At 59.0% G+C, this 11,918-nt stretch overlaps 1 protein-coding gene across 1 annotated transcript; it reads right to left on the bottom strand.

Moving 5' to 3' along the window:
- Positions 1-1,343: 1,343 nt before the first annotated feature.
- SOCS3 (suppressor of cytokine signaling 3) lies at positions 1,344-7,363 on the bottom strand. The gene is made up of 2 exons (XM_024130016.3): positions 7,113-7,363; positions 1,344-6,552 (listed from the first exon to the last, which is right to left on the bottom strand). The coding sequence occupies exon 2, from the start codon at positions 6,462-6,464 to the stop codon at positions 5,775-5,777; it is 690 nt and encodes a 229-aa protein (XP_023985784.1). The 5' UTR covers positions 6,465-6,552; positions 7,113-7,363; the 3' UTR covers positions 1,344-5,774.
- Between the last annotated feature and the right edge of the window lie 4,555 nt (positions 7,364-11,918).

Below are 11,918 nucleotides of genomic sequence, written 5' to 3'. Positions count from 1 at the left end.
CGCCAGCTTCCACAGGCAGTCCTCATGACAGTGGGTCAGGCTAACCCAGGGTTTCACAAATGCCTGGCCTGTTCCCAGCACAGCACAGCTGGGAGGGCTCAGCACTGGGGGAAGGAGCACCATCCTCCTCCCCCTGCCATCCTCAGGCTGGGGCCCAGGGGCTGGAGCCCAGCAGAGGGAAGGGCTGCACTTGTCTGCACTTGCCCCAGTTCGGGCAGTGATCCTGGGCCTTCCCTCCCTGCTGATTTCCCAGCTCTGGCTTAGTCAAGGTTCAAGGAGGAAATTCCCTCTCCCAGGAAGTGAGGAGGATCCAGGCTTGTCTTCCCCAAAGGAAGCGAGTGGTCTCAGAGTCACCTGAGGAGGTGCTGAGTATTGAGATTCCCCACTCTCCCTGGGGCTTCTGATTCAGAAAAGCTGGGCTTGGAGTCCGGGAATCGGCAATTTCATCCACTCCCTGGGGGCTAGCCGCAGGTGGTTCTTTGGCTTTCATGAGCCTCGGGAGGGAGGCAGCTCTGGGAGGTGAGAAGGGTTGAGGTCCTCAGGTAGGACCTCCGGCTCTCTCTAAAGAGCTCCATGAGCCTGGAATAACTGCCCTTGTACTCCAGGTCTCACTTTCACTATCACTGAAATGGATGTGTGACCCGAGGGAAGGGTGATCAAATGTCCTGGACATTCAGGGCTACTAACCCAGGACAAGCTGGTCACCGTACCTGAGGAGGAGACATGACTGTGGATGTTCCAGGTACTAGAAATGTGACTTAAAGATGAGTCTTTGCGGCACAGATAGCAGACCGTTTATTTTATTTACATTTTAACTAGTGTCTGTCACTTCCACTAAATCTCTGGAGAGCAGGAGGAGCAGGGCCTTGTCTTGTTCACACTCAATCCCCTGACACACAGGATGTGTTAATGGGTACTCGCTGAGTGAATGAATGAATGAATGAATGAGTGAGTGAATGAGTGACAGGCAGGGGCTGGGGGGCTCCAAGGACAGTGGTCTGGCGGGGAGGGGCCGCCGGCCTGGAGGGGGATCTCGGCTCGGGTTTTCTGAGCAGCCGCCCCTCGGAGGGGTCAGTGACCCCCAGGGACGAAGGACTGCCTCCCTCCCTCTCTCCCCCCAGGAGTCCCGGGCGCGCCGGTCCATCCTCTCTCCTCCCTCTCCCGCCCCCCACCCCAGGGAGGTGCGCCTGGCAGCCTCCCGGCCGAATTTCCTGGCACTCGTCTGAGAATAAACAGCACTCTGCGCCTGTAATTCCGTTGCCATGGCGACCGCTCCGCGGGCGGCGGGGGCGTGGCGGGGGCGTGGCCTGCCCTCGGCGCTCACTCTCGCCTGGGCTGCTGCGGCGGCGGCGGCGGCGGCGCGGGCCCGGGAGATGCCACCCGCCCGGCTTCGCGCGGACATTCTTCGCATAGCTCCGTCAGGGCTCCCGCGGTGTCCGGGAAGTGACTCTTCCTGGCAGAGGCCGGCCTCCAGAGCGACGCGCCCGCCTGCCCGCTCGCCCGGCGGCCGCCCGATCCGGAGGGGGCGGGACGCGGCGCGGGAAGGTGCGCCCGGGACCGGGTTCTTCCCACCTCGGTCTCGGTCTTCCCGGTCCGCCCCTGTGCACATTGTCCCCCACCCCGCAGGCTTCTGTCTCTGCTTAGACTCCCTCTGTGACTATCTGAGTCTGCAGTCTCTCTCTCTCTCTCTCTCTCTCTCTCTCTCTCTCTCTCTCTCTCTCTCTCTCTGTGCCTGGTACTCCGGCGGTGCCCCCTCGCAAACATCCTTAGACTAGGACACACGTGCCCGCTTATTTTCCATCTCCAGCTCCCCTGTCTGTGGCCTACTTCCTTCCCTCCCCCAGAGCAGGCCTCAGAGTTCCCGTTCCTGGCTCTAACTCATCAGGAGGCCTGCCCAAAGGCAGCACCACCGGGGAGAGGATAAGGACCTCTTGGGGGTGGATTCCTACAGCGCTTGAAGCAGAGTAATAGGGCCCACGGTCTGGGGAGCTCCATCTCCTCCCTTTCTGTTGGCCAGGGACCCCCAGCTGGGCTTAACCCCCTGTGCTTAACCCCCTTTGAGGCTCAAGCCGCAAAGAATTTTCCCTATGCCCTGCAGGACGCTTCTTAGCAAATCTGGGAACCAGGCTCGCCCCTCTTCTGGCGGCCAGGACAGAGGGTCGCCCACAGAGTCCTCTGGAGGAGCGGTGTCTGCCTCTGAAAGGACTGAGAAGTACAGAAAGACGTCTGCAACACGGGTTGGTGTAAGGAGGGAAAACAGGGAAAAGTGTGGGTGAGCAGACCAGTCTGAGAGATTCTTGTCTTGATGTTGCCGTTCGCTTGCTGTGTGAAGCCCAGTGAGTTGCTTTCCTTCTCTGGGAGTCACTTTGACTTGTCTGCAAACCAGAAGGTTGGTCCGGTCTGTGGTCTGAAAATGGAGAGACCTATGGGAAGGAAGAAGGGTGGGGTGGGCAGCGAGGGAAAGGAGTCAGGGGTCTTCTGCCTCTGAGTTCCACCTCCAAGGGGTAGGGAGAGCCACTTCCCCCCTGCAAGCCCTTTCGTTAGCACCCTCTAAACACTGGACATCCTGGCTAAACAGCGGCCTTCTGGGCCAAGGACGGGGCCTTCGTGTGCTCTGGGTTCCAAGGTTGCATCGAGGCTGTCAGGCCAGCAGATGGTGGGGTGGGGAAAAAGTCTCCCGGGCTCTCATCCTCCTACAAGGCACTGGGGAGCAAGGCCCCACTGGGTCCCCTCACCTGACCTTGTGCTCTGGGAAGGTGACCTTACCTGGGTCTGCATTCCCAGTTCCAGAGGTGGTAGTCTCTCTGGTCTGGTTCCTAACGTGCTCTGTCTACTCAGCGGTCTCACGCCTGGCCTGGCCCTTTCTCATCACTTTAGGTTATTTTCCCCAAAAGTCCAGGAAATGGGAAAGAAAAACGACTTTGTTTATTTACTCTCAGTTGCCTTTTGGACACTGATTCCTGAGCAGCTTATCGGGGGCCAGGAAGAGGGCTCTGGCATTTGTTTCAGGCATCTGAGGCAGAGGAGGGGATGGGGCCCCTGACTTGGGGAGATCACTGATCCAGCTGTCAGGCTTGGGGCCTTGGGGGTGGAAGAAGCATGGAAGGAAAATGTCACAGAGCAGGCACTTTTAGTTTGTCTTCTTAGCAGAACCCTAGTGCTGAGTGTGGGGGGGGCGGTTACCAACCTCTTGACTTTGCAGGGGGCACCTACCTAGGGGCAACCCCGGGCATATACTTTGTGCTTACTTAAGGGAGGCAGAGAGAGTTCCTGGGCTTTGGAAAAATCCAAGGCTCCCAGATTCCTAACCTGTGTCTTTCCCACATTCCCAAGAGGTGTGTCCTTGGGCAGGTTGCTTAACCTCCGTGAATCTGAGATGCTGCCCCCACTCAGCCAACAAATATTTACTGAGCACCGTTCTAGGCATCAGAAGTGACCAGTCCAAGTCCCCGCTCCCATGGAGCACACAGTTGGGCCTGAGAACATGCGGTGATAACACCAGCCTCGTGGGGGTGGCTGGGAAGGTGACCAGCAACCCAGGTGGTCTCTGAGTGCCCGGAGGGTGGGAGTGGCTGAAAATAGGTGAATAGATGGCTGCTCTTATTGGGAGGCATGTGGTCCCATCCACTTCTCAGGCTGGGGCTCCTACCCCTGGGGAGGGCCCCACTGCCTGCAGGGTTTGCATCGGGACTCCCCCTCCCCCCACCTCCCATGGACACGGCTGTGCTGAGGTCACGGGTCACCGCCAGGACCCCATAGTCTGGGCTTTCTCGGAACACCTCCCTGCCAAGGAGCCCAGCGCCTCTAATAGCTTGGAGCCTCTAAAAGCTTTGACCACAGCTCAGCTTATACTCCCTGCAAGCCCTTTGAAGCGCTTCCTTCGAACTTGCTTTGCATATTCTGGTCAGATCTGAATCAGACTAGCAGGAATTACCCCTCTCGGTACAGTCTAGGTGGCTGCCTTAGCTTGTCAGTGACGTGAAGCCGAGTTTGATTCCATCACGAGGAGCGCCAGGGCAGCAAGGCGGTAGAGCCGCCGCCCTCCGATGTGGAGTGTAGGTGTGGGTGAAAGAGCAAGCGAGGCAGAAGGGGCGGGGGAGAAAGGCTCAAGTCAGGTTTTTCATTAAAAAATAGTGCTCTTTATTATAAATTACTGAAATGTTTCTGTTTTGAATATAAATATAAATATGTGCAAAGTTTGACTTGGATTGGTATTTTGTTAAGTTCTTCAAGCATCTCCTATCAGCCTCGAAGGCCTGGGTGGGGGGAGGGGAGAGGACTGGAGGTGGAATCTTTATAAAAGACAGAGTGATTGAGGCAGATTGTAAACATTATTAAAAAACGAAACCCAAACAAAATAACAGGAAAAAAAAAGAAAAACCCCAACACACAGCTGCCCCATCCAGCCCAACACCTGACACAGAAAACTGTGTGTGTTTAGTTTTCCCCAAAAAAGAACAGTTCCAGGTAATTCCATCCCCGCTACATTCCTGTAAGTGTTCACTGATCAGTGCTATTGCAGAGCGGGAGCAGCTGGGTGGCAGGGCCTCTCGATGACTTCCTGCCTGTGCCAGTCCCCCAGGGTGAGGAGGGAGGGCTGTGCAGGGTCTGGGGGGCTGTGGAGACTGGTGGCTCTGCTCTGGCCAGAGCCCAGGCACCACTGGCCGGCCAGTACCAACTGGGCTGGCATTCTTCCTGCGCTCAGGTGGAAGGCATGGATCTCTGCCCCCCTCCCATCCATCTCCGACCTCCCCCGCCAAATGGCGTGTGGCCGGTGCATGCCCCTCTGAGAACCTCTTGGCCTCTGACTGGCTTGGCTGAGTGTGTGGCTTCTTGTGTGCCAGTCCCTATCCATGGGACAGGGAGCATTTAAGGCAAATCTCCTAGCCAGATATAGTCAGGAGGCACAAAGTAGAATCCCCCATTTTCTCTGTCCAGGATCTGGGGTCAAAGGTGGCTCATCTCCATCCCCTCCAGCCCCATCCCCCAGGTGCTGAAAGGTATCACATGGGTGGGGAAAGAAGAATTGACCAGCCAGCCCGTCCCCTTCCAAATGCCACTCCCCCCTTAAAACGGGGGAAGGGCCCTGGGCTCTCCAGCATTAGATGGACTCTAGGACCTGTGTTTCCGGTGGCTGTCCGAAGCGGGAGGAAGAGGGGGAGCAGAAAGGTCCCCTTCAGGTCACCCCTTGCCCTTCTCCCCAGTGCCAGAGGTGGAGCAGGCAGCCACCCTCCTCACCTGGGCTGGGCGATGGGGGTGACCATTTCCTCGGCCAGCCGGTAGCCCTGGGCCCCTGAGGCGCCCTCTCTCTCGTCCACCCTTTTCCAGGCCCGCGACCTGCTCAGGTTTAAAGCTCTGTTTTAAACCAAATCAAAGAGCAAACAAGTTCCTTTGGAAAGTTCGAAGATTCCCCGGCAGTTCTCACCAGTTCAACACGCCCGCAGTGTCCCCTGTTTGGAAGCGCAGGGGGGTCGAGAAAGCGGGAGAGGAGAGAGAATCCACTGAGGTCGTTGCTGTGGTCCCCCTGGGCCAGCCGGCTCTTCCGGAGAAGCTGGCGTTGGGGAGGGGCGCTCAGGTGGCTCTCCCCCTCCCCTCAAACACATTCCAGGTACCACCCGCCCAGTTCTGCGGGGGGAGGACCGGAGGGAGGGGCCCGTCCGCCCCCTAGCTCACCCAGAGCTGCAGGACTCTCACGGCTGGATTCTTGTGCTTATGCCATGTGCCATGGAGGAGAGGGGACCCGGGCCCCTAGCCCCTACCCCGCCCTTTGCTCTCTAAAGGGGGGCATCGTACTGGTCCAGGAACTCCCGAATGGGCCCAGGCAGCTGGGTGACTTTCTCATAGGAGTCCAGGTGGCCGTTAACGGTCTTCCGACAGAGATGTTGGAGAGTGGCCACGTTGGAGGAGAGGGGCCGGCTCAACACCAGAGGGATCTTCTCACCCCCCGAGTAGATGTAATAGGCTCTCCTGGGGGGGCTCCCCGGGAGCGGCTGGGCCGACGGCTGCTCGGGCACCTCGGAGGAGGGCGAGGAGGAGGGTTCGGTTGGGGGCGAGGAGAAGGAGGGGGCGCCGGAGGGCGGCATGTAGTGATGCACCAGCTTGAGCACGCAGTCGAAGCGGGGCACTGGCTGCGTGCTCCGAGGATCGCTCTGCAGCGAGAAGCTGCCCCCCTCGCACTGGATGCGCAGGTTCTTGGTCCCCGACTGCGTCTTGACGCTGAGCGTGAAGAAGTGGCGCTGATCCGAGCTGTCGCGTATGAGGAAGGTGCCGGCGGGCTCGGTGCTGAGCAGCAGGTTCGCCTCGCCGCCCGTCACCGCGCTCCAGTAGAAGCCGCTCTCCTGCAGCTTGCGCACTGCGTTCACCACCAGCTGGTACTCGCTCTTGGAGCTGAAGGTCTTGAGGCGCAGGCTGGTGTCCAGGGGGCGGCTCATCCCGGCGGCGGGAAACTTGCTGTGGGTGACCATGGCGCACGGAGCCAGCGTGGATCTGCGCGGCGGCGGCTGCAGCTGCTCGGCGGCCTCCGCACAGCGGCCGCTACCGCATCCCGGGGGGCTGCGGGGAGGAAGGCGCGCGCCGCGTGAGTACCCGGAACCCTCCAGCGCCCCCGGCCCACCCCGGCTCCCCTGCCTCCGCCGAGCGGCCGGGACACCAGCTGCCCCGGAGGCGCTCGCCTGGGCCCTCGTTCCGACCCAGACACCCCACGGAGCCCGCCCAGCCCCCGCCTCCAGGCAGCCCTTTCCCCAGCGCGCACTGGGAAGGCGCCGAGTGGGAAACTCGGGCGCGGAAGTTGGGTCTCCAGGAGCGTGGCCGGGGTGGGGAGCGGGAGAAGGGCCCCCGGGGCGCTCTGGGCGCCGCTCAGTCCGGTGGCCCCGGGCGGCAGGGACGGAGAAAGAAACCCGAGGCATGGGGGTAGGGAGGGGACACGAGAAGCCCGAGGGCCCCAGCCTGGGTATTCCGGGAACCTGGGATCTCCTCCGGCTTCCATCCGCTCTGCCCCCTATCTCGTCCCCTCCCTGCCGGGAATGACCCGGGAAGGGGAGGGGAAACCGGGAAAAGCTCCCGGGACTAGCGAAACGCCCCCCCCCCCTCCACGCCGCGCCCCTCCTTCCTACCTGGTCCCAAACCGAAGTCTCTGGCCTTGGGGCTGCCCCTCCTACGGTCCCCAAGGAGCGGCGGCGGCGCGGTGGCCAGCGGTGGCCCGCGCTGCGCCCAGATGTTGGCGGTCGTGAAGTCCACAAAGGGGCCCCGCGCGGGCGTCCCTCGGGCTTCGCCGGGACGCCCGCCCTGCCCCCTGCGCGCCCCCGGGCTGGCCGGGCGGGGGCGAGGCGAGGGATCGCGGCGGGAGCTGGGCCGGGCGGGCGGCGTGCGGGGCCGGAGTCGCGGCGGCGGCGACGGCGGCGCGGGGAGTCCGAGTCGGAGCCGGCGCTGAGGCCGCGCTCGCGGGTATATACACGGCCGCGGCGCCCCGCCCCCCGATTCCTGGAACTGCGCGGCCGGCCTTCTTGTAATGTTTAGTCACTACTCGCAGCAATGAAAGGCTGTGCGCGGATGGGAGGGAGGGGCCGCGGGCGACCGAGGGCGGGCCGCGAGCAGGGCCAGAGACCCGCAGAGACGCGCGCAGAGACAAAGCGCAACGCGAGGCAGCCGGGGCGGCCGGCGGGCTAGGCGCCAGCCCCGGCGGCGCGTTCCTGGCAGCGGCCCCTCCCCCGCGCGCGCTCCGCCCCCAACTTCTCATTCACACTTTCCCCCTCCCTTCTAAGAAGGCCAGTTTCTGGCAGAGGCGGGGGCGCCGCTCCCGGAGCGCGGGCAGTTCCAGGAGGCCGAGCGAGAGAGGCTCCCGGCTCCCCTTCCCTTTTCTCGGACCTCGCGGGGAGACTCCCTCGCCCTCCCGCGCCCGCCCGAGATCCCGATCGCGGCCCCAGGAGGCCCATGCCTGCCTCAGGGGAACTGGGGACACCCCAAGGCCGGGCAGCGAAACTGGGACCGGACCTGGGAGCCCGGGGGGGGGGTGGGGACGCGCGACAGTCACCTGTGGGCATGTCCCCGAGGTGAAGCCGGGAGTCCTAAGGGTGGAGGGGACGCAGCCTGAGTGGCTGCTGTCCGGCCTCAGCCCATCGGCCCACTGCTAGGTTCTTTGCCGACGCAACACGGGTGCCGCCTCCCACCACCAAAAAAACACAAACGCAAACAACAACCGCTTTCGCACTTCTGGGTCTCCAAACCTGCGAGGTGAGGTGTGGGTCCGGCCAGGTGCTCTTAACGCGGCGGGACTGGCCCGAGGGCGAGCGATGGCCCCACCCCGCGCCCCGCGTCCGCTAGAGGGCGCCCTGGGGTCTGCTAGTTGGAGCGGAGTTCGGTGCTGCTCACCCCCGCCAAGCCCTGGAACGGGAACCCGAAGGGGCGGTGGGGAGGCTGGCCCAGGAGCTGGGGCGGGGGGGGACCTTCTCGGGGGACCGAGGAGAATTCACATCACAGTCTGCAGTTAGACCTGGGAATAAAAGTCCAGCAGTGGAGGATTTCCGGAAAGCAGTTTTCGGTTCAGCCCGCTTCCAGATAGCCCGGGACCGCCTAGAATGTGCGCCCCCTCTGAGTGTCGGGGCCCGATCTCTCCCCGGGGGTGAGAAGAGGAGGTGATTGAGGTGAACAGCGGATCTGTTCTTGGTCACGTCGGCCGGCGTGGATGTAGGTGGTCTGAGCTGAACAGGGCCAGCTTTTGCAAAGGATGGAAAATTTTGCCATCTGTCCCCAAACAGGCAGTGGGGTGCTGGAGACACCTGAGAACTAGCTTAAGTGGCACTTAGATTGTCATCTCTCAGGACGCAGGGGCTGAGAGCTTTGGACGCTGCCCTTTTCCCAGATGCCGTACCACGGAAGATAAGGAGTCAGAAAGGAAGGGAGAGATCCTCGGGAGTTTAGAACTCAAGAGACCTGGCTCCTTTGCTTCTCTAGGAGCTGATAGGCATCTCACTGTGCCTGCAACTTGCCGCTGTGTCTTCGGTCTGCGCCATCACTTCTCTCCCCCACAGATGTCAGGGGACTAAGTGAGATGTGGTCAGGACACCCAGTCTCTCTGGAATTCAGCTTTGCCATCCGTAAAGTAGGAGTAATAATCTTTTCCCATCAGAGATCTGAGATTAAAAAGACAAGAAAAGATTCTGCACATCAAAATGTGCTAGACGTGGAAGTAATTCAGTCCAATTCTCCCTTTGGATTCTGTTAGGAGAGCAGTAGTCAGGAGGAAGTCTTGTTACTTCTGCAGAGGGGGAAATTGATTTATTCAACACATTTCACAAATATTGGACTCTATGTACCAGACATTGTGCTGGGCATTGAAATATAATGACGAATAAGACCTAGTCTTTGCCCTCCAGATACTTGCGGGCTAATGGAATGGATTCTCCTTCTCTGTAGAGTCAGGAGTTCATTCTTTTTCTCATCCATTGCTTAGGAGGCTGCCACCATGACCATCCACTTCTGTGCTGAGCCCCGTGGAGGACAAGGACGACTCACAAGGAATAGCCCTTGAGTTAATGGATGAGAAACTGCTTTGTAAATTATAAGGCTCTGACACAAGTTAGATTCATTCATCCATTCCAAAAACCCTCATTGAGTGCCTACCTTTGCCAGGCATGGGGCAAAGCGCTGGGAACACAGAAGGGCTGGGTGAATCCTGCAGGGATACAGGGGAGGTGAGGGGACATGGGACCCCCAAGTGTTGAGCGTCGTGAGAAAGAAGTGGTTGTAATTATGATCCTATGAGACTGTGATCATTCATTCTTGCGGGGAGAGGGGGTCAGAAGTGGGGGCGGGAGAGATAAGGAGGAAGAAACAGCCCCTGAGCTTGGGATTCCCCGGTCTGGTTGGAGAGACTCATACCTCTGAAATAGGTAAGTCCTAATGTCAACAGCACGGTACCCAAGTGAGCCTGGGCTCTGCTAAGGGCCAGCAGCAAAGGCTGCATGACTGGCGGGGAGCGTAGAGTGGGCCCAAGAGTACCTGGATGATTTAAAGAGCAGAGAGGAAGGGCAGGGTCATCATGCGTGCCCGGGGGCCTGAAAGAAGCTGTCCTGCTGGAGAGGGGCAGGGCTCCCTGCATACTAACTCAGGAGACTGAACTGCTGTCCGGGCTCCACAACCCAGTAGCTGTATGACTTTGGGCCACTGACTTTCCCAGCTGTGCCTCAGTTTCCTTATTTGTAAAACGGGCTGATAATAGTACCTACTTCATCAGGTGGTTGTGAGGACTGAGCCAATGCATGCAAAATGCTTAGAACAGTGCCTTGCACATAGTAAATGCTCAGTTTATGTTAGCTGTAATTATTTTGAAAGCACTGAGGAGTCTTTGGGGAGAGGGAGGAGAGGAGGGCTGAGCTGCTGCCGCTTGGGCTACTAGGGGATGCATGTGGCCATAAATGGCTTTATGTTTTGGAGAGCTGTATATCTCCTATATGAGATATATTCCAAAAGGCTGCTTGTCTTCCAACGGTTCAGCCAGTCACCAAGTTTCCCTTTGGCTTTCTAATATCTCCAGGGGGTTCCCATTGCCTTTGTGGTGACCCGAACCTCTCAGTGAGTATATGTCTAAGGCTCTCTGCTCCCTCCCAGCTTCACCAGCTGCCTCTGCCCCACTGACACTTCAAGCTCCAGCTACATGGAGCTCCAGGCTGTGTCCAGAACGTGCCCCAGGACTGGGTCTTTGCATGTGTGCCTCCCTCTGGGTGGAACTACCTTCCACACCTTGGCTGATTTCTACTTTTCCTCTAAGATTTGACAGAGATCCGTCTAAATGTCCAGGGTAGCTCTTTCTATGCTGACAAACATGCCCTACTCATCCACTGATAACCTAGAGGAAAAGGGCTATAGTTGATTTTTTTTTTTTTTCCTATGGAAGCCTAGAAACTGGTACACAGAAAGTGCTCAATGGCTCTTTAAATAAGGGATTGTGTTGATTCCTGTTTTCCATCATTTTTAGATACTACTGACTGCTTTCTTCTAGAGTAGCTTTCGGTTTTTTCCTGAAGGGCTCAGGAGCGGCTGCTTAGCTGGGAAGGAGGGTATAGAAGCCCCTGTGTGGTTGGTGGAGACTATTAGGCCTGCTAATCAGAAGACAAAGGGAGTGAAGACTCGAACTTTCCTGGATAAGTCAGGGAGGAGAGATCGGGACAATACAGGGCTCACTCCCAGACACCTTTTTCCAGGCAAGAGAGATGCCCAGACCAGGGCAGACCTGACCTAAGGCACTTTCCCTGTCTGCTGGGGGTGGGTAGAGGTGAGAAACCATTACCCGGGTCTGGGCCCTCTGCCCCTCCACCCTGTTTCCCCGGCTAAGGGATTTAGGATCCTCCTGCCTTTTCAGAATCTCTCCCTTTGCAGAATTTCTTATGAAGTCAGAATCCCATTTCCAGGCAAAGGCGCTTGGTCATAAAGATAATAAAGATATTCATTCATGATGGAGGGGAAGTACACAGCGGTTTCAGCTGCCCGTGGGGCTTCACTTACTCATGGTGTGTGACAGATGATGAGCTCTTGCCCAAGCCTCTTAGATGGGAATGCTGGTGCCCGTGGGGTGGTCGCAGGGGGCTCTGGCACGTCCTGGTGAACACAGGGTCCCATACTTGCGCACATGATCTCCGTATCCTCCGGGGGCCAGCCTGGGCGTGGGCACTAACGTTGCCATTGTTCTGTTTGGTGGCTGCCTTAGCAGCCAGATGGGTTAGTAGACTGGCCTCAGACCACAGGAGTTGCTCAACACCAAGCCCAAGGCCTCCCTCTGTCTCAAGACTGATGGGCTTTCTGCAGCACAAGGAGGCACCCTGGGTTCAACTGCCCGGTGGCCTGATATTACTTATCCCACGTTGACTGCGCTTCTACTACATGCCAGTTAGTTGGGGAAGCCTGGGGATACAATGGTGGGGAAA

This window comes from Physeter macrocephalus, chromosome 14 (assembly GCF_002837175.3).
Source record: "Physeter macrocephalus isolate SW-GA chromosome 14, ASM283717v5, whole genome shotgun sequence".
Classification (NCBI taxonomy): domain Eukaryota; kingdom Metazoa; phylum Chordata; class Mammalia; order Artiodactyla; family Physeteridae; genus Physeter; species Physeter macrocephalus.
Note: the sequence above shows the minus strand (reverse complement) of the source record. Positions and strands in the feature narration are given on the sequence as shown.